This window comes from Chiloscyllium plagiosum, unplaced genomic scaffold (assembly GCF_037043375.1).
Source record: "Chiloscyllium plagiosum isolate Xiang-an unplaced genomic scaffold, Cpla_swu_hap1 HiC_scaffold_22, whole genome shotgun sequence".
NCBI classification, from domain to species: domain Eukaryota; kingdom Metazoa; phylum Chordata; class Chondrichthyes; order Orectolobiformes; family Hemiscylliidae; genus Chiloscyllium; species Chiloscyllium plagiosum.
Window position 1 is genome coordinate 3,608,524 of NW_028270160.1, and position 23,292 is coordinate 3,631,815.

At 42.6% G+C, this 23,292-nt stretch overlaps 1 protein-coding gene across 4 annotated transcripts in view; it reads left to right on the forward strand.

The window, feature by feature from the left end:
• Window positions 1–9,771, forward strand: part of xpnpep1 (X-prolyl aminopeptidase (aminopeptidase P) 1, soluble) — a 102,366-nt gene extending 92,595 nt beyond the window's left edge. For all 4 annotated transcript variants that reach the window (XM_087998716.1, XM_087998717.1, XM_087998718.1 and 1 more), the window contains 2 exons: window positions 5,062–5,160; window positions 9,480–9,771. In XM_087998716.1, the coding sequence (XP_087854842.1) occupies window positions 5,062–5,160; window positions 9,480–9,599 (219 nt within the window). In that variant the 3' untranslated portion in view covers window positions 9,600–9,771. The remainder of the gene's footprint in view (window positions 1–5,061; window positions 5,161–9,479) is intronic.
• Window positions 9,772–23,292: the final 13,521 nt, after the last annotated feature.

Here is a 23,292-nt window from a genome sequence, read left to right on the forward strand (position 1 = left end):
CTAGAAGTTAAATGATAGGTTTGCTGGACAAAGTTACCTTTAAATTTTAAGGACATGCTCCGAGACATTTTCACAAGTATTATCCTGGCACGTTCCTGTGGTTACTTGTCAGGTGCAACTAAATATGAGCTCGTGTCTGGATTTGATTCAATAGCAAACCAGGCAGTGGCCTCCATTATATTGGATCACTGTCAGTTACAAAATAGTTGAAATAATATTAAGGCTGTAGAGAAAAAAAACATAGAGTAAACAACTTATTTAGGATATTTAAAAAATAGATTTATTTATGGCCCAGTACAAATGTGGAGATTTGACTTTCAAGAATTTGAATGAGAAAAGCTAAAAAAACTATTTCCATGTTGGTTACTTTGTTTTCATTTAAAAGTGAGATGAGAGTGACAGCCATAGAGTCATAGAGATATACAGCACGGAAACAGACCCTTCGGTCCAACCAGCCCATGCCGACCAGATATCCCAACCCAATCTAGTCCCACCTGCTAGCACCTGGCCCATATCTCTCCAAACCCTTCCTGTTCATATACTCATCCAAAGACCTCTTAATTGTTGCAATTGTACCAGCCTCTACCACATCCTCTGGCAGCTCATTCCATACACGTACCACCTTCTGTGTGAAAAAGTTGCCCCATAGGTCTCTTTTATATCTTTCCCCTCTATCCCTAAACCTATGCCCTCTTGTTCTGAACTCCCCGACCCCAGGGAAAAGACTTTGCCTATTTACCCTATTCAAGGCTGCATTCGACCGAGTGTGGCATCAAGGAGTCTGAGCAAAACTGGAATCAATGGGTATCAGGGGGAAAGCTCTCTGGTCGATAGAGATATACCTGGTGCATAGGAAGATGTTTGTGGTTATTGGACGTTAGTCATCTCAGCTCCAGAACATCTCTGCAGGAGTTCCTCAGGGTATTGTCCTAGGCCCAAACATCTTCAGCTGCTTCATCAATGACCTTCCCTCCATCATAAGGTCAGGGTTGAGGTCAGGGTTGAGGTGAGGATGTTCACTGATGATTGCACAATATTCACCACCATTCGCAACTCCTCAGATACTGAAGTGGTCAGTGTTCAAATGCAACAAGATCCGGGTAATATCCGGGCTTGGGCTGACAAGTGGTAAGTGAACCATGGAAATGCCAGGCTATGACCATCATCAATAAGGGACAGTCTAACCAATATGCCTTGACATTCAATGGTATTACCATCACTAAATCCCCCACTATCAACATCTTTGGGGTTACCATTGACCAGAAACTCAACTGGACTAGCTGTATATACGCAATGGCTACACACACAGGTCAGAGACTGGAAATACTGCTATGGGTATCTCACTTCCTGACTCCCCAAAGCCTGCTCACCATCTGCAAGGCACAAGTCCGGAGTGTGATGGAATGCTACCCACTTGCCTGGATGGAGGCAGCCCCAACAACACTGAAGAAGCTTGACACCATCCAGGACAAAGCAGCCGCTTGATTGGCACCACATTCACACACATCCACTCCCTCCACCACTGACACTCAGTAGCAGCAGTGTGTACTTTACAAGATGTGTTGTAGAAATTCACCAAAGATCTTTAGACGGCACCTTCCAAACCACAGTCATTACCATATAGAAGGACAAGGGCAACAGATATATGGGAACAGCAATTTCCTCTCCAAGCCACTCACCATCCTGACTTGGAAATATATTGTTGTTCCTTCACTGTCGCTGCGTCAAAATCCTGGAATTCCGTCCCTAAGGGCGTTGTGCATCTATCATCCTGTGGACTGCAGTGAGTCAAGAAGGCAGCTCACCACCACCTTCTCAAGGGCAGATAGGGACAAACAATAAATGTTAGCCCAGCCAGTGATGTCCACATATCACGTGAAAATTTGAAAAATGCCTACTGACAAAAAACACAGATGTTGGAGTAGGAATGACAATAAGGCTATCAGTCCTCACTGTTATTTAAGAATAAATTTAACAGCAACTTCTAGCAACTGCAGATATGCAACTAAACATAGAATCCTGGAATTTTAGCCCTGAAGGTCCCGACTTGCTAGATTCGTGCGTTGAAGTGAAAATCCACTTTTTTTTTCCTGTAGTTGCATATACTGTTTATCCTCCCTCTCGCAGATGCATGTCGTCCCAGAAAACTCTAAGGCATTTGGCAGCCTCCCACTAACTTGCTCAGTCATGATAGTGTTAACAAATGATCTATTTCACATTGCCTCACCCACATTCAATACCGGGGACTTTAATGGACGACACTGGTTTTAAAAGGGGAACAGCACTGACTTAGTGTAATCTCAGTAACCTCTGACCATACAGCTTCACCAAACTTTGTGAAAACAGTACGAAAATAATGAAACAATCTGAATTGAATTTAATGTTATATTAAAGGGCACTGACACTCTATCAGTGACAAAGTTAAAAATCTCACAACACCAGGTTTTAGTCCAGCAGGTTTACTTGAAAGGACAAACTTTCGGAGCTCTGCTTCTTCATCAGGTAGCTAGTGGGGCAGGATCATAGGACACAGAATTTATAGTAAAAGATCAAAATGTCATACAGCTGATGAGATATATTGAACAAACCTAGATTGCTATTAAGTATTTAATCACTTCAAATGGGAATGCGGGTTTCAATTGATTTATATTTAAATCCCAATACTTCTTTCAAGTTACAGTTCTGAGACAACTTAAGGTTTTATCAGTATAAAAACAGGTGACATCTCAGTTCAGACAATGCATTAAACTTTATCTACCCCAATCCAACATTGGCACCTCTGCATTCTGTCAGGGATTAAGAGCCCTTTCTCCTATTTTAATTCCCACCTGTGTGATAAGCTTTACATGTCGGAGATGAACGGCATTGTCTATGATTATCAAGTTTGGAAACAAGGAACTCTGACATCGGAACACACAAACTATGTTTACTTTTGTGAGCTGGTTTTGGCAGGGGAGACTAGTTTCTAACTGGAACTGATGGGAAAAATGCTTTCTCAGTATCTCGAGATAGAAAGCTCTGAGTTTAAAAAGGATCGTCAGGATACCAAAAATTTAGGATAACTGAAATATTTGTTACTGCTGGTGATACAGGTCCTTGGTTAAACAACTGTGCTCTTGGGGATTGTAGGCCTCAATGACTATAAACTGCATATTCTTTGATCTTCCTTTTGAATTGAATACTAATCCTTCTCAACTTTGTAGCTATGTGCATTTATGTTTGATGTCACATCTTTATCATTATTATTGGAAATACCAGGAATGTTCCCTCTAATTTTCTTTCTGGACGTGCGGGTTTCTGAAGACTGTGAATGGCAGCTACCTCTGGAATTAGAAGTCAGTGTGTGTTGACACCGATCCCTGTTTGCAGCACCTTGGAGCAGTTGCATATGTGCAACTCCAAAGGGAACATTGGGCAGCAGATAATATTGCTTCCTCTTTCACTCAACAAAAAAACCTTGTAATTAGCTCCTCATTGTTCCTGGTCAGCTAGTGAACTGCTGCACATTTAAATTTGATACCACTGTAGCCGCCTGCCAGAAACAACATGACATCTTTGCATCTGATCTCAGAGGGTAGAAAAGAGGGGAGTGGATTGCTCACTACTGTCACCCTGTCATAACAGAACACAGAGTGAGTCAGCTGATGTTTGGTGAACTGCGGAGGTGTGAACAGACAAGCACGCACGGCCCCAGTAAATTTGTGCCGCAAATTTCTAATATGTGCCCAGTGGGTATGAGCCAAAAGTGCAGACCAACACTGTAATCTTTTCCCACGTCCGTCACAGAGCATCCGCCGGACATTCCCACCGGAAGTTTGGTTATTCAGAGTGCACCAGCATGAGCTGCCACCATGAGGAAAGATAAAAAGAGCAGAGAGATAAAGGCTACAGTCCGTCTATTAACCTGGTTATGGCATAATACAATACTGCTGTAATCAACTAGCTCTTTCATGGGATGGGGGCCTTGCTGTCAAGTTGCTATTGAACTGAATGGCTTGCTTGGCCATTTCACAGGGTCATTAAGAGTCAACCATATTGTTGGAGTCTGGAGTCATGTATAGGCCAGACCAGGAAAGGATGGCAGATTTCCTTCGCTACTGGACATTAATGAACCAGCTACATTTTTATAACCATAGCTTTCACAGTCACCATTACTGAACGTGGCTTTGTATTCCAGGTGTATTAATTGAGTTTAGACATTCCAGTGGTGGGATTTGACCTTGTATCTCAAACCCATTGACCTGGGCCTTTGACAGTGACAGATCAGTGGCATAAACATCACACCATGAAGCGACACCTTACATAGGAACACCCCAGTGTGGGGAACGTAGTGAGTATTAAATTCATAGCATCTGTTCCTGCTTAATACATTTACCATATTATGTCTCAAATTACTCATAGACTATATCCAAAATCTTATTTTCTGACAGAAGTCTAACTAATTTTTATTTAAAATAATCAATATTAACTTCATCCAGAGTCTCCTTGGGGAGCCTGTTCCATTGATTGATCTGAGATTTTGTTTTCACAGATTAGTTTTGAATTTACCTCCCATTCACAGAGCAAGTAGAAAACCTAAGAAGAATGCAGTTGGGATGGTCGGTCTTTGTTCAGCATTAACCTGGTCTTCCATTACAGTGTGTTTTTTTTAAATCACGCAGCAATGGTTTGATACCCAGATCCATCAGAAAGGTTACAGATACTGGCTCCAATGTTACAATGAATGACAAATGTCAATCAGTCATTCTAATGATCAGAAGCAAATGCAGCAAAAATGGGCAGTCTCTGAAAACTCTTTCAGTAAAGACACTGATCTCCCATGGAGTTGGGATCAATAAGAAGATGCTAAAGTTTATTCAAAGATCTAGATTTGTGTCTGATCTTGTGAAGGGTGTCTGGTCTCAACAGCATTTGTAGCCATTGTGTTGTATTCTCAGTAAGTAATCTGTGCTGCAAGTCTTTTATGCCTTTTATCTCATGGGTTACCTACTAACAGACACTTTTGCAACTTGTGGGTAATAATGAATAAGAAGTATTGAACCTGATTTGTGTTTTGTTTAGTACCGGTACCTGAACAGAGAGAGCCTTACATTTGAACCGTTGACATTGGTTCCAATTCAAATCAAAATGATCAAAGTTGAGTTGCTGACACAGAAAGAGGTGAGTGTAATGAACAAAACGGTGGATCCATCTCCTATCAATGCATTCTGTAGTGAAAAAACTACTCAGCAAGAGCCAGTGGTTTATGGATGTTAGTTTGTTCGCTCAGCTGGAAGGTTTGTTTTCAGACATTTTGTAACATCTTCAGTGAGCCTCCGGATGAAGCACTAGTGGTACAGCCCGCTTTCTATTTATGTGTTTTGGGTTTCCTTGGGGTGTGACATCATTTCCTATGGTGATGTTATTCCAGTTCTTTTTCTCAGGGAGTGATAAATGGGATCCAAGTCCATGTGTTTGTTGACAGAGTTCCGGTTGGAATGCCATGCTTCTAGGAATTCTCATGCATGTCTCTGTTTGACTTGTACTAGGATGGATGTGTTGTCCTTCCTCATCATATGTAAGCATACTACTGAGAGAGGGTCATGTCGTTTTGTGGCGAGTTGATGTTCATATATTCTGGTAGATAGTTTTCTGCCTGTTTGTCCAATGTAGTGTTTGTTATAGTTCTTGCAAGGTATTTGTAAATGACATTAGTTTTGTTTGGTGTCTGTATAGAGTCTTTCAAGTTCATTAGCTGCTGTGTTAGTGTGTTGGTGGGTTTGTGGACTACCATGATGCCAAGGAGTCTGAGGAGTCTTGTAGTCATTTCTGAGATGTCTTTGAGGTTGGGTGAGTGGGTAAAGTTTCTGGATGTGTTCTGTCTGTTTGTTTGGGTTTGTTGCTGACAAATCAGATTGTGTTCAATGGGTACCCGTTCTTTTGAATACACTGTGTAGGTGATTTTCCGCTGCTCTTCATAGTTCCTCTGTGCTGCAGTGTGTGGTGGCTCGTTGGAATAATGTGCTGATGCAACTTCATTTGTGGATGTTGGGATGATTGCTTCTGTAGTTCAATATTTGGTCCGTGTGTGTTGTTTCCTGTAGACGCTGGTCTGAAGTTCCCCATTGGCTATTCGCTGTACTGCGACATCTAGGAATGGCAGTTTGTTGTTGTTTTCCTCCTCTTTAGTGAATTTTATGCCAGTAAGGGTATTATTGATGGTCTTGAGGGTTTCTTTTATATTGTTTTGTTTAGTGATGACAAAGATGTCATCCACGTAGTGGACCCAAAGTTTGGTTGGATGGTTGGCAGAGCTGTTTGTTCGAGTCTCTGCATTACTGCCTCTGCCTCTGCTCTGATATCAGAGATCCCATGGGTGATCTATTGGTTTGTCTATAGGTTTTGTTATTGAAAGTGAAGTGTGGGGTAAGGCATACATCCACTAGCTTGACAATATTGTCCTTGCTGATGAAGTTGGTGGTGTTTGGTGTATGTGTTTTTGGTTCTTCTAATAGTATAGTCAGTATTTCCTTGGCCATCTTGATGTTGATGGATGTGAACAGGGCTGTTACGTCAAAGGAGACCATTATTTGTGGATGGAGTGACGTGAGTCTTCTATCAAGTATTTTAGTCTTTGGTGTAGTTCCTTGGCCAATCTGTAAGTTGGTGTTCCAGGTAGCGAGACTATGGATTTGAAGGGGGCTCCTGATTTGTGAATTTTGGGTCATCCGTAGAAGCGTGGTGTGTTGGATCCATCTGGTTTCAGTTTTTGGAAGTCAGTCTTATTTATTTTTCCAGATTTCTGAAGTGTTTTGAGTAGGGCTGTGATTCGGTTCTCTAGTTGTGGGGTCGGGTCTATCACCACTTGTTTGTAAGTGTTGGCATCTGCAAGTAGTGTGTTCACTTTCTGAATGTAGTCTCTATGATTTAAAACGACTGGTCAAGCATTGTTTGTCTGCAGGAAGGATAACAATGTTTTTATTTTCTTTTAGTCTTTCTAATGCTTTTCTTTCTTGTGTATTGAGTGTGTTTCCTTCCTGTTTCCTGCTGAATGTTGGTGCGACTATCTGTCTGACAGTTGGCTGGGTTTCTTCTGTAAGTTGGTTGTCTTTCAGTGTTGTTTCTAATGCTGCTAAGAAATCTTTCTTGTCTGCATTCTGGAAGTTGTAATTTAATCCTCTTACTAAGACGGTTTTTCAGTTGGTCAGATTTTTTTTTCCATGTATCTGTGTTGTCAGTGTTGTTATTTTGTGTAAGTTTGTCTAGTTCTTTTCTGCAGGTGTGTTATTTTCATTGTCTGTGTTTGTCTAATGTCTGTGGCTTGTTGTACTGCGTCTGTCCATTCATGGTCTGTTGCATTAGTGAGTTATGATTTTTGGCGCAAAATTTCCCAGTTGTATTTACAGAATCTGTGGTGGGCATCATTAATAATTTCTCTAAGCATTCACCACCGTTTTGCTCTGCTATTCTTTTTGGCTAGTGGGGTGTTAAGGGAAGGTTTGTATTTAAAGGAGGTTTGTCATTTACAAAATACTTTGCAAGAACTGGAACAAACACTACATTGGACAAACAGGCAGAAAGCCAACATCCAGGATACATGAACATCAATTCGCCACGAAAGGACATGACCCTCTCTCACTGGTAACCTTATATACGGATGAGGAAGGACACCACTTCGACTGGGACAACACATTCATCCTAGCACAAGCCAAAGAGAGACATGCATGAGAATTCCTAGAAGCATGGCATTCCAACTGGAACTCTATCAACAAACACATTGACTTGGATCCCATTTATGACCCCTTTAGAAAAAGAACAGGAAATGACATTACCATAGGAAATGACATCACCACAGAAAATGACATCACCAACCCAAGGAAACCCAAAATACATAAATAGAAAGCAGGCTACACCACTAGTGCTTCATCCGGAGGCTCACTGAAGATGTTAAGACCATAAGAAATAGGAGTGGGAGTAAGGCAATTCGGCCCATCGAGTCCACTCCGCCATTTAATCATGGCTGATGGGTATTTCAAAGCCACTTACCTGCACTCTACCAGTATCCCTTAATTCCTTGCAAGGTTAAGAATTTATCAATCTGTGCCTTGAAGACATTTAATGTCCAGCCTCCACTGTGCTCTATGGCCTAGTTACCTAGTATGGTGACGAAATGTCTGAAAACAAACCTTCCAGTTCAGCGAGCAAACCTATATCCAGAAAGTTAGTGAAAATGATGAGGTGACAATGTTGTGCATTTGAATGATCCTTGAAATGCATGTTAAATCATCTGTGGTCTTAAAGCCCAGAGATTATTATCGGAATAATAGTCAATAGAAGGCCATCTCAGATTTCCCATTCAGAGACTTTATTTAGCTGACTAGAATGATGTTTAAAACTAGTTTTCAATCTTTGAAACTCCATTTTTGAATTAGTAGATCTCCCTTCCAAACTGAATTGGTCGGCACGGTGGCACAGTGGCTAGCACTGCTGCCTCACAGCGCCAGAGACCAGGGTTCAATTCCTACCTCAGTCAACTGTCTGTGTGGAGATTGCGCATTCTCCCCATGCCTGCGTGTATTTCCTCCCACAGTCCAAAAATGTGCAGGTCGGTGAATTGGCCATGCTAAATTGCCTGTAGTGTTAGGTGAGGGGGTAAATGTAGAGGAATGGGTCTAGGTGGGTTGTTCTTCGGAGGGTCGGTGCGGACTTGTTGGGTCGAAGGGCCTGTTTCCTCACTAAGTAATCTAATCTGAATGGTGAGAGGTAAAGGTAAAAAAGAATTAAAGTGAATTGCTTTAACTTTCTTCTTTAGGAAGTTGAGGTATTGTATGGAGATATTATACCACTTTTAGAAAATAATCATAGAAAGGTTACAGTGCAGAAGAAGGCCTTTTGGCGCATCAGGTACACACTGGCTCTTTGAGCATTATGCCTCCGTTACAATTTTCTGCTTGCTCTCTGAACACCTGCACATTTTTTCTGCTCAGTCATCATTTCCTACCCACTTGAATGCCTCAGTCAGGAATTGCGAACAGAGAAATAACCAATGCATCTGAAGGGCTTAACCAAGTCATCCGGTTTCCTGAAACATTATTCTAGACTTTGAGGGGAAACAATTAGATTAAAGTTAGATTGCTATTGCTCCCAGCGATGCACTTGAGCAGGAGGAGTGAAAGTTTGCAGTTTCAAATTCATTCCCAGAATGTGTGTTATTATTTGACATGAAAGCATGAAAACTCATGATGCATATGTGATGAGAACAATTAGAGATTCATCAGACACCCATTAGAGTGTGAGAAGCCCATCTGGCCTTGTGAGCACACCCATTGGAATTTTGTGTCTTCAGCACTAAAGTATGAATTTTCATTTCTCAGTTGTCTTAAAAATCAACTTCTTGTTGGTGCTCCCAACGGATCTCCAGTGATGCAATCACTCAACAGCTTTGTTTGTTATGGTTTAATTTTCTGATGAATAATGTCATTTTTATCAATGTCCTTCAGTGTGATTGGATCAACAACTACCATCGGTTATGCAGAGAAGTGATTGGAGCAGAACTGGAGAAGCAGGGGAGACCAGAGGCTTTACAGTGGCTTATAACGGCAACACAACCAATTGCCTGATTGAGAAATAATGTTTACCATGGGAAACCCATTTGTTTATCATGCACAATAATGGCATTATGACTTAACTTAGCAGAGGATGCAACATTCATAATGTATTCCGTGAACATGCAATGATGTCTCTTTCAAATTTAGTATGTAATTTTACAAATAAAATATTTCGTGCTTCTAATTTTCCAGTGCCTCTTTAAGTCTTTGATGTTAAGAATCTTTGTAACAATAACTGTCTTAAAACAAAAAAACCTTAAAAGGTGGTTTTCACATTTTTAGTAAACTGATTTTCTTTCACCCTGAGGGCAATGTTTTGGATAGATATTTTACAAAATCACTGATGGACATTTACCTAACAATTTGGATTTGAATGATGCGGAACGTTTCAGGGAACACCTCTGGGATACCCGCACCAACCAACCCGTGGCTGAACACTTTAACTCCCCCTCCCACTCCACCAAGGACATGCAGGTCCTTAGTCTCCTCCATCGCCAGACCCTGACCACACTACGCCTGGAGGAAAAGTGCCTCATATTCCGCCTAGGAACCCTCCAACCACACGGGATGAATGTAGATTTCTCCAGCTTCCTAATTTCCCCTCCCCACACCTTATCTCAGTCCCAACCGCCAGATTCAGTACCGCCCTCTTGACCTGCAATCTTCTTCCCGACCTCTCCGCCCCCACCCCCTCTCCGGCCTATCACCCTCACCCTCCCCTCCTTCCACCTATCGTATTCCCAGCGCCCCTCCCCCAAATTCCCTCCCCCCACCTTTTATCTCAGCCCGCTTGGCACACCAGCCTCATTCCTGAAGAAGGGCTTATGCCCGAAACGTCGATTCTCCTGCTCCTCGGATGCTGCCTGGTCTGCTGTGTTTTTTCAGCACCACATTTTTCATCTCCATACCTCTCACTCCATTTACAACACTTGGTAAAACCACCTGATAGACTAATCTTTTGTAAACATATATGGAACGTCCCCTTGCATATACAAATGTGACAATTGTTTGTGTAGTGGAAGTGCAATTAACTGTACCCAAACTGTTCTATTACCCCTGAGATCCTTGTAGGAACTACCTGTCTTCTCATTGTTAATCATCAACTTGCCCTACAAGAATTTTGTTAACCTGATCATTTGGTACTATTCTTTTGTCGTGCTAATATATGTGATTTTTGGGTTACCTCTGTTAGTGTCACCCCTGGGTCACCTCTGGTTATCCCACACCAGAGAGCAGGATTTTAGCTGCATCTTCACCATCCTGGCCAGCACTTGACCCTCGTTTGATATCAGTAAAGAAACACATTATCTGGATTATTTATGTCAGTGCTATTTGTGAGATGTTGCACAAAGATCTGCATACCTTCCATAAGTGGCTATACACTTAAAAATATTCACTGTTTTGGGGAACCTTTCTGACTGTGTGTTACCACTGAACAAAGGTTGACACATGACCGAGTGAGAGCTGGAAACAACTACAGCTGGAGTTTCTGCCTTAGAGGGTAGAGCATTGCTATCTCTGCACAGGACTGCCTTTATTGCTTTGCCTGAAGGAGGTTGAAGATGCTGAGTTTTTCATGTTGACAGGGGGGCTCCACTGTGCTTCTGGTAACCATGGAGAGCCCTAACTGCCTCCTGGTGTGTCAGTTTTTTCTTCTGGCTGGTGAAATGTGATTACAAACTGGAAAAGGTGCATTGTTGTGAGAAACAGTTTTTCTTCTGGACTTTAAATGTTTTCATGTGAGTTACACTATCCTCTAGGAACTAGATTCTAAATCAGTGACAGGATTCTTTTCTGTCTTTTCAGAAAAAAAAAGTGACTTTTTAAAAGAAAACTCATTCATTGAAACTCATCATTTATTGCCCAGAATAAGTTATTATTGTGGCTCTGGAGTCATATAAAGGCGGGAGCAGGGAAAGGTACATTTCTTTCCCTAAGGGGTGTTTGTGGACTAGATGGGCCTTTATGTAGATCATTTACATGGTCACCATTAAAACTGGCTTCTTAGCTCAAATTGTTATTGAATTCAAATTTCAGCATTAACATGATTCAACCCTTGTCCAAGGTCATTAGCCTGAAGTTCCAGATTGCTGGTTTAGTGGCATTTCCATTACACCCATAGCTGCCCAATTTATGGCTGATAGTGCCATTTCTGGGTGGCGCAGGTATTTTGACCAAAAGATTTTACCCACCCTGCTTTCTGTTGTACTTACCACTGTAGCCTCAGACAAAGTTGTTTCTGTTTATTTGTAAAAAAATATACAGTACTTGGAGCCATTCCCACCATTCATTCGTTTCCTGCACTGAGCAACCATTGAAAGTTTACATAGAGAAGCAATGTTAGTTGCTTAATGAAGTTTGGAAAGGAGATTGTTGATCCCAGACTGGAATAACAAACAGAAGAGAGGAGATGTTTCAGACAGGCAGTGGTCAGAGGTCGATCCAAACCCACCTTATTGAATAGCCAACTTTAACATAAATATTAGGAGAACAATAGACCAAATCTTAGCAATCCGAAAGCAGCAATTGGATTTGTGACTATATCTGTAAGGGTGTCTTGTTTTAGGAGAGATGGCAAGATGAAAAGTTTCAAATCAGGTATGCCAGCTTCTTCCAACACTTGCTGATCTAAATAGGAGAGTGAAAATGGAGAGTCATTTTCCTTTGGCTATGAATGCAGCTTCTTTCTCAAACTTCCTCATGAGCTTTAAGGCTCAATATCAATACATTGATAGTTGATAATAGGCAATAGGTGCAGGAGTAGGCCATTCGGCCCTTCGAGCCAGCATCACCATTCATTATGATCTTGGCTGATCATTCACAATCAGTATCCTGTTCCTGCTTTATCCCCATATCCCTTGATTCCACGATCTTTAAGAACTCTATCCATCTCTTTCTTGAAAGTATCCAAAGACTTGGCCTCCACTGCCTTCTGGGGCAGAGCATTCCATACACCCACATTCTCTGGGTGAAGGAGTTTCTCCTCAACTCTGTTCTAAATGGCCTACCCCTTATTGTTAAGCTGTGTCCTCTGGTTCTGGACTCACCCATCAGCGGAAACATGCTTCCTGCCTCCAGAGTGTCCAATCCTTTAATAATCTTATACGTCTCAATCAGATCCTCTCACATCCTTCAAAACTCAAGTGTGTACAAGCCCAGTCACTCCAATCTTTCAACACATGATAGTCTCGCCATTCCGGGAATTGACCTCGTGAACCTACACTGCACTCCCTCAATAGCCAGAATGTCTTTCCTCAAACTTGGAGACCAAAACTGCACACAATACTCCAGGTGTGATCTCACCAGGGACCAGTACAGCTGCAGAAGGACCTCTTTGCTCCTATACTCAATTCCTCTTGTAATTGAGTCCAGCTTGACTCCATTTAGATAGTAATCTACCTTCCTTTCTTGCCAAAGTGGATAACCACACATTTATCCACATTAAACTGCATCTGCCAGGCATCTGTCCACTCAGCCTGTCCAGGTCACCCTGTATTCTCATAACATCCTCCTCTCATTTCACCCTGCCACCCAGTTTTGTGTCATTTGCTAATATTACTTTTAATAGCTTCATCTATATCATTAATATATGTTGTAAACAGCTGTGGTCCCAGCATCACACCTTGTGATACCCCACTGGTCACCGCCTGTCATTCCGAAAGGGACCTGTTTCTGACTACTCTTTGCTTCCTGTCAGTCAGCCAGTTTTCAATCCAAGTCGGTATTTTGTCCCCAGTACCATGTACCCTACTTTTGCTCACTAACCTCCTATGTGGGACTTCATCAAAGGCTTTCTGAAAGTTTAGGTACACTACATCCATTGGCTCTCCCTTGTCCATCTTCATAGTTACATCCTCAAAAAATTCCAGAAGATTAGTCAAGAATGATTTCCCCTTCATAAATCCATGCTGACTCTGACTTATCCTGTTACTGCTATCCTAATGAGTTGTAATTTCATCTTTTATAATTGATTCCAGCATCTTTCCCACTACTGATGTCAGGCTAACCGGTCTATAATTCCCTGTTTTCACTCTCCCTCCCTTCTTGAAAAGTGGGACAGCATTAACCACTCTCCAATCCGCAGGTACTGATCCTGAATTGATAGAACATTGGAAAATGATCACCAATGCATCCACGATTTCTGGAGCCACCTCCTTAAGTAACCTGGGATGCAGACCGTCCGGTATCGGAGACTTATCAGCCTTCAGACCTAACAGTCTATCCAACACCATTTCCTGCCTAATATAAATTCCCTTCAGTTCATCCATTACTCTAGGTCCTTCAGCTACTATTACATCTGGGAGATTGCTTGTATCTTCCCCAATGAAGACAGATCCAAAGTACCTACCTATTCAACTCTTCTGCCATTTCTTTGTTTCCCATAATAAATTCACCCATTTCTGTCTTCAAGAGCCCAATTTTAGTCTTAAACATTTTTTCTTCTTTTCACATACCTAAAAAACCTTTTATTATCCTCCTTTTTATTTTTGGCCAGTTTGCCTCCATATCTCATTTTTTCTCTGCGTGTTGCCTTTTTAGTTATCCTCTGTTGCTCTTTAAAAGTTTCCCAGTCCTCTGGCTTCCTGCTCAGCTTTGCTTTGTTATACTTCTCTTTTATCTTTGTACAGTCCTTAACTTACCTCGTCAGCCATGGCTGCCTCTGCCTCCACTTAGGATCTTTCTTCCTCTTTGGAATGAACTGATCCTGCACCTTCTGCATTATATTCAGAAATACCTGCCATTGTTGTTCCCTGCTAGGGTATTGCACCATTGAACTTTGGCCAGCTCCTCCCTTATAGCTCCATAGTTCCCTTTATTCAACTTCAAGACTGACAATAGCTCGAATGTGTTATTGGATGAAACATTATTGATGATAAAAAGCCTTTTATAAATAATTTAAAATTTCTAAAAAGCATAGGCTTCCAAACACTAAATAGAAAAAAATGCTATTCTCATTCAGTGGCTTCACTCCAACTTAACGGGGGAAGTCAATGGCATTTTTGAGGTTGAATTTAAAGGGAACAACATTTTATTGCATCTTCAACCATTATCGAGTTCCTTTTGAAGAATAGGTCTATTGTCCTTGGGGTGAAAGCAGCAGCAGGCAGTTTGGTGCATGGCCTAAACGTGACCAAGGAACAAATACTGCTGAACATCCCGCTGTATGTCCCCAGTTCCATAAATGGTGTGGGATCTTTCATTGGCACCTGCAATAGGATTAGGGCTAGCTTAATTTACCCAAAAGCTTGCATCCTTGACAAGACCTCTATATTCATTGCCTGGAGTGCTGATCACTTTAATAGAATAGGTTAGCTCAGTTGGCTGTGAGGCTGGTTTGTGATTCGGAGTGATGCCAACAGCACAAGCTGAGGGCACCATGGAGATCCCACCTTCTCAACCTCTCTCTCACTCTCTGTAATGAGAGAGCAGCCTTTGGCCTTCTGGTGATCTTTACTATCTGAGCCATGCTGACAATGCATAGGGAGGGACAAGGGAACTTTGTCATGAATACACTGGGGAGGAGAGAACTTCACATTGGCTTAGCTAGGGGCGTTTATGTTTTAGATTAGATTCCTTACAGTGTGGAAACAGGCCCTTCGGCCCAACAAGTCCACACCAATCCTCCGAAGAGTAACCCACCCAGACCAATCTCTCTCTGACTGATGCACCTAACACTACATGGCCAATTCACCTGACCTGCACATCTTTGGACTGTGGGAGGAAACCTGAGCACCCGGAGGAAACCCACGCAGACACAGGGAAAATGTGCAAACTCCACATAGACAGTCACCCGAGGCTGGAATTGAACCTGGGATCCTGGTGCTGTGAGGTAGCAGTGCTAACCATTGAGCTACCGTGCTGCCCCTTGTTTAAAAGAAAAGCTGTTTATTGTGGTGGACTGTTGTAAGTTTATCATTTATTTTCCATTCTTTAACCAGAGAAAGGAAACATGCAAACATTCATCATCTGGAGAGTTTCCAGGTTCATAAAGTAATGATACACTCCTCTGACGAGGCCATTGTCGGGTTTTGGTAACTGCTTATTTGTTTTCCTGAAAATCGATGAGTTGTTGAAGCTGTGTCTCCTTTTTACATTCTTCACATCGATGGTTCTTGACTTGCTGCTGATTTTACTTTCATACAGTCAGCCTTGTTGATGCTTCCTGTGGTGGAAGTGAAAATGTAAGCACATTTCCATTGATGGGAATGAATGAAAATCTGCTATTAATTACTCAAACCATTTTATTCAGGATTGCATGCCTGTGGTCACCTTGGTAATGTTGTTATTGAATGATTTATTGTTGTCACGTGTACCGAGATACACTGCTGCTTAGCTGAACCAGAACACCAATGTCAATTTCCCAAAGGCTAATTATTTCATTTCATTTCCTTTATTTTCCTTCTATGTGGCTTTTTGTGCAATTTGATTAGATTTATTACTGTCACATGTATCTAGGTACAGTGAAAAGTTTTATTTTGTGTGCAGTACAGGTTGACCATACCATGCAAAGTGCATTAGAATAACAGAGTGAGGAATACAGCTGCAGAGAAGGTGTACAGAGAGTGGGATCAAAATTTAAATTTAATATTTGAGGGGTTCATTCAGAAGTTTGATAACAGCAGGGAAGAAGCTGTTCTTGAACCTGTTGGTAGGTGACTAAGCTTTTGTATCTTCTGCCTGATGGAAGGGGTTGGGAGAAATTATAACCGGGATGGAGGGGTCTTTGATTGTGTTGGTTGTTTTCCTGAGGCAGCAGAATGTGTAGAAGGAGTCAGTGGATTGGAGGTTTATTTGTGAGATGGACTCATTAAGTCATACAGCACGGAAATAGACCCTGCAGTCCAACCAGTCCATGTTGAACGTAATCCCAAACTAAACTAGCCCCACCTGCCTGCTCTTTTCCCATATCCCTCCAAACCGTTCCTGTTCATGTATCCACGTAAATGGCTTTTAAACATTGTATTGTACCCACAGCTACCACTTCCTCAGGAAGCTCATTCTACACATGAACCACCCTCTGTGTAAATTCACCTTGTGTCTTTTTTAAATCTCTCCCCTCGCATCTTAAAAATGTGTCTCCTAAGTTTGAAATCCCTCATTGTAGGGAAAAGGCGACTACCATTAACTCTTCCTAAATTGCTGGTCAGTTTCTGATGCTTTTCTCTCCTCCCTGAGGCAAATGTGTGGTCTTCTTGCTGCAGTCATTCAGCGCTCAGTGCAACACTTTTTGACTCATTGATTATCAATCAATCCCTTGCAGTTGATGATGGGAGACACAACCACAAATAGAAATGAAAAGATAGAAAAAACTCATTGGTGTCAGGGGCATAACCCCATTGAAATACAGTCAGTTGGTGAGTGTTTGAAACAGGAGGTACATTAATGTTTTGGATATAATCCCTGAGCAGACTTCCATTCCAATTGAGACTGTGGTTTTTCCACAACTTGTAATTCTAATATTCCTCATTTAGAATCTAGTCTTGAAAGTTTGCCAGTTTCTTCTATAACTTTGAGAAAGTAAAATAATTCATCCAAATGAAGGTCAAAAAAGAGCAGAGTCCTTTCTTTTCCAAGAATATATTTTTCCTAATGGGAGAGTACAGCCGCAATCTTGATTTTGCTATTCTGCCTCTTGTTTTGATGCTGTCATGTGGCATGGGAGAAATGTCTGAAATTGGGCTTTGTTAAGAAATGTATTAAAATTCCAAACACAATTTATCAAAATATTTTTTTGTTTCATTCAATGTGGGGTGTGGGTGTTGCTGGCTGGGTCCAGCATTTACTGCCTGTCCCTAGTTGCTCTGGAGAAGGTGGTGATGAGCTGCCTTCTTGAACCACTGCAGTCCATGTGCTGTGGTTTAACCCACAATGCCCTTAGGGAGGGAATTCCAGGATTTTGATCCAGTGACATTGAAGGTACGGCGATATATTTCCAAGTCAGAATGGTGAGTGGCTTAGAGGGAAACTTGTAGGTGGAGGTGTTCCCATTATATGTGCTGCCCTTGTCTTTCTAATTGGAAGTGATCATGGTGCTGTCTAAGGAACTGTGGAGAATTCTTTGGTGATCAACTTAAATAACTCGATGGCCCCAAGTGTGTAGAATTTTCAGTATTACAATAAAAGTAAAGACACCATAGTCCTCTGGGATCAACAGGTTACTCTCTTAATAGACAAGTTTAACCTGAGGGTCACCATGGCACAGGTGAGGGCAGAGGTTGAGAAGGTGGATCCTGTTTAGTAACCTCAGCCACTGTGGTAGTTGACCCTACACTACATACATTCTTTAAGAATTACATGTAGAATGTATCAGGGTAAATGCTAAAGAATGTTTCCTACCTGATGGGAGAGTTTATGACCAGGGGCATAGTCTCACAATAAAGAGGCCTTCATGTTGAGGATAACCTCCAACATGTTGTGTGGCACTATCACCATGCTAAATGGGACAGACTTTGAACAGATCTACCAACTCAAGACTGGGCATCCATGAGGCGTTGTGGGCCACCAACAGCAGCAGAACTGTATTCCAGCACAATCTGTAACCTCATGGCCCGGCATATCCCCCACTCAACCATTACCATCAAGCCAGGGGATCAACCCTGGTTCAATGGAGAGTGCAGGAGGGTATGACAGGAACAACACCAGGCATACTTGAAGATGAGATTTCAACCTGGTGAAGCTACCAAACAGGACTATTTGAATATCAAACAGCAAGTGGTACACAGAGCTGAATGATCCGACAACCAATACATCAAATAGAACATAGAACAATACAGCACAGAACAGGCCCTTCGGCCCACGATGTTGTGCTGAACATTTATCCTAGCTTAAGCACCCATCCATGTACCTATCCAATTGCCGCTTAAAAGTCACCAATGATTCTGACTCTGCCACTCCCACAGGCAGCGCATTCCATGCCCCCACTACTCTCTGGGTAAAGAACCCACCCCTGACATCCCCCCTATACCGGGGAGAAAGTGAGGTCTGCAGATGCTGGAGATCAAAGTTGAAACTTTATTGCTGGAACAGCACAGCAGGTCAGGCAGCATCCAGGGAACAGGAGATTCGACGTTTCGGGCACAGGCCCTTCTTCAAAGAAGGGCCTGTGCCCGAAACGTCGAATCTCCTGTTCCCTGGATGCTGCCTGACCTGCTGTGCTGTTCGAGCAATAAAGTTTCAACTTTGATCCCCCCTATACCTTCCACCCTTCACCTTAAATTTATGTCCCCTGGTAACACTCTAAGCTCTATAGCCCTAAGACATCCAGTTGTGGGAGGGAGAGGCTCCACAATTATCCCCCTCCTCAATGATGCAAGAGCCCAGCACTTCAGCGCAAAAGAGAAGGCTGAAGCTTTCGCAGTAATCTTCAGCCAGAAGTGCTGAGTGGATAATCCATCTCAGCCTCCCCCAGTGGTCCCCAGCATTACAGACATCACTTCACATGATATCAAGAAATGGTTTGACATACTGGATACTACAAAGACTACAGTCCCTGACAACATTCTGGCATTAATACTGAAGACGTGTGCTCCAGAACTTGCCACTCCCCTCGCCAAGCTGTTCCAGCCCAGTTACAACACTGGCATCTACCTGACAATGTGGAAAATTGCCCGGGTATGTCCTGTATAGAAAAAGCAGGACAAATCCAACCTGGAAAATTACTGCTCCATCAGTCTACTCTTGATCCTCAATAAAGTGATGGAAGGGGTCATTAACAGGGCTATCAAGCAGCACCTGCTCAGCGACGCCCAGTTTGGGGTCCCCCAGGGTCACTCAGCTCCTGACCTCATTACAGCCGTGCTTCAAACATGGACAAAAGAGCTGAATTCCAGAGGGGAGGGGAGAGGGACAGCCCTTGGTATCAAGGCTGCATTTGACCAAGTGTGGTAAGGAACCCTGGCAAAATAGGAATCAATGAGAGGAAAGGTCTCTGCTGGTTAGAGTCACACCTGGCACATAGGAAGATGGTTGTGGTTGTCGGAGGTCAGTCATCTCAGCTCCAGGACTTTTCTGCAGGAATTTCTCAGGATAGTGTGCTCGGCTCAGTCACCTTTAGCTGCTTCATCAATGATCTTCCCTCCATTGTAAGGTCAGAAGTGGGGATGTTCGCTGATGATGGCACAATGTTCATCACCATTTGTGACTCCTCAATCACTGAAGCAGTTCATGTTAAATGTAACAAGTTCTGGGCAATATCTAGGCTTGGGCTGACAAGTGGAAAGCAACGTTTGTGCCACACAAATGCCAGGCAGTGACAATCTAACCTTGGTCTCTTGATATTACTATCACTGAATCCCTCACTATCAACAACCTTGGGGTTTCCATTGACTAGAAACGCAACTAGACTCACCACTTAAACACAGTGACTACAAGAGCAGGTAGAAGCTGTTTATCTACAAGGTATAAGTCAGGAGTATGATGGAATATTCCCTACTTGCCTGGATGGCTGCAACTGCTACAATATTCAAGAATCTTAACACCATCCAGGTCAAAGCAGCCTGCTTGGTTGGCACCACACCCACAAGCATCTAATCCGCTATCACCAGTGCTCAGTAGTAGGGTGTACTATCTACAATGAGCACTGCAAACATTCACCAAAGATCCTCAGACAGCACCTTCCAAACCCACAACCACTTCCATCGAGAAGGACAAGGGCATGATACATGGGAACACCACCCCCTGCAAGTTCCCCTCCAAACCACTCACCATCTTGATTTGGAAAGATATCACCGGTCCTTCACTGTCGTTGGATCAACATCCTGGAATTCCCTCCCTTAGAGCATTGTGGGTCAACCCACAGCATGCGGACTGCAGTGATTCAATAAAGCAGCTTGCCCCACCTTCTGAAGGGCAACTAGGGACGGGCAATAAATACTGGACCCAACCAGTGACATCCATGTCCTATGTGGGTTGAGTTGAGAGTGAGGTGCTGGAAAAGTACAGCAGGTCAGGCAGCATCTGAGGAGCAGGAAAATCAACGTTTCAGCATAAACCCTTCATCAGGAAGGGCTTCATCGGCCTCATTCCTGATGAAGGGCTTTTGCCCGAAACATTGATTCTCCTGCTCTTCGGATGCTGCCTGACCTGCTGTGCTTTTCCAGCACCTCACTCTTGACTCTGATCTCCAGCATCTGCAGTCCTCACTTTCTCCTATGACTCTGTGGAACTCCTTGCTACAGAGAGCTGTGGGGTCAGAGTCCATGTGTAGATTTAAGGCTGAAATCAATAGATTCTTGATCAGTTGGGGAATCCATGATAATGGGGAAAGGGTAGGAAAGTGGACATGAGGAATGTTGGATCAGTCATGATCCTATTGAATGGAGAGAGCAAGCTCGAGGGGCTGAATGGCCTACTCCAATTCCTACTTCTTTGGCCTTATGTTGACATTACTCTGCACTGCAAAATAGCAGTACAGTTAGCTGAACTATCTGAGCCCCACTATTGCTGTGGTTTATCATTATACATCTCTGTGATGGTGCTTTGAGCTGTGGCTTTGATTTCTGTTTTACAACTCGGATGTACCGAGTGTTCACCTTTAATGTTGTAATTTGTAAAGCTAGCTTCACAATGTCAAGTCTTGACATCTAAAGGAGGGAAATTATTCAAATTGGTGAGGACAGGCTGCCAATCAGAGTTATTTCTAAAAGGGTTAAAGTATTTTGAAATAATCTTCAACCTGAATACTTCAAACAGACTGCCTTGAAGGTTTTGCTTTGGAATTTCTGCCTTTGAAATGGTGACCTTTTTAGAAACATAGTTAAGGCCTCTCCACAGCAATCCCTTTGTATATATTTCCTTAACATTCTTTTGTGGGATGTAAGTGCCACTGGCTAGGGCCAGCATTTATTGTCCAGCCCGACTTGCCCTCACCACCTTTCTGAACCACTGCAGCCCTTGAATGACTGTGGGAATTGAATTCATGGTCTTGGTAAATATTCCCACTTTAACTGATGTTTCTAACAGTGCAGTGTTCATTAACTGCTGGATAATGCCCGATGATCCCCGAGACCCGAGTACCATGCACTATAATATAAATCAAACCCAATCCACTGGGGACTGAGGTGTCAGAATAACAACAGGAGATCCTTTACCATCTATATCCCCATTATATTTCACGGTACCTTCTTTGCTTGTGATAAAACAGGCCACATATAATTTCAGACACCACCAGTATACACAATGCTATGGATGCCATGGTGATGTTCATGATTTTAACTTCTGCAAATAGAGAGACACACATTCCCATTACCAGTCGTGAAGACAGATTAGTAAGAGCATGTGTCGAAACATGCAACCGAAGATATGAAAAGGAATAGGCCATTCTGCCCCTTGAGCTTGCTCAGCCATTCAACATGATTGTGGCTGATTATTGCACTCAATACCGTAATCCCGCCCTCCCTCCATATCCCTTGATCCATTGGCCAACAGAGCTACATCTACCTCCTTCTTGAAAACATTGAATATTTTGGCCTCGGTCACTTTATTTGGTGATGAATTCGACAGGCTCCCCGCTCTCTGGGTGGAGAAATCTCTCCACATCTCAATCCTAAAAGATTTACCCCTTATCCCTAAACAATGACCCTTGGTTCTGGACTTCCCCACCATCAGGACCATCCTGCGTTGACCTTGTCTAATCCTACTAGAAAGCTAACCAACATTGATCTAATTGTTAATAAGCACATGGTATTACTTACCAGAAAGGGTACCATCCAGATCCTTTTGATAGTCTAAGGATAACGCAGAAACCCACCAAACCGTGCGTACTGTTCAAAATTACCCTTGACATCAGAATGGACCAAGGGAGCTCAGTCTGAACTGTTTCAACAGTAAAAGCATATGATTAATCATCTGTTACCATGCCAACGGCTACTATCATTTTTTGGTTTCCCCCTACATCCACTTAACTTGTTCGAAGCAAATTTTTAAAAAATTCTGAGCTAGTTTCAACCCAGCACAAAGTGAAATTTCCTGCTTTGTTTACTTTTAAAAGCAAAATGTTTTTGATCTATTCAAGTCATTTGCCCTTTCACAGATCCCAACCGAGACAGGCAACAAATGGTAATGTGAAGGAGACTTGGGTGACAAGAGAAGAGGAGCTTCTCATCAAGAGGAAGAAGAAAGCTTACTTAAGGTTAAGGAAGTAAGGATCTGGCACAGCTTTAGAGGATTACAGGATAATTAGGAAAGAACTCAAAACTGGACTGAGGAGGGCTAGGAGGGGGCACAAAAAGCCTTGGCGGGAAGGATTAGGGAAAACCCAAAGGTGTACTACACCTAGGTGAGGAATAAGAGAATGATCAGAGGGAAGATAGGGCCAATTGGGGATTGAGGAGGGAACTTGTGCCTGGAGTCTGAAGAGATAGGGGAGGTACCTGAATGAGTGTTTTGCTTCAATATTCACTCAGTGAGAGAGACCTTTTTGATAGTGAGAACACCATGGACCAGGTTAATCAACTTGAACAGATTGATATTAATGAAGGGGATGTGCTGGAAATTCTGGGAAGCATCAAGGCAGGTATATCCCCATAGCCAGATATACCCAAGGTTTCTATGGAAAGCGAGGAATGAGATTGCTGTGCCTCTGGTGATGATCTTTTAATCGTCACTCTCCACAGGAGTAGTATCGGCTGAATGGAGGGAGGGGAATGTTTGTTCCTCTGTTCAAGAAAGGGAATAGGGAAATCCCTGGGAATTACAGACCAGTCAG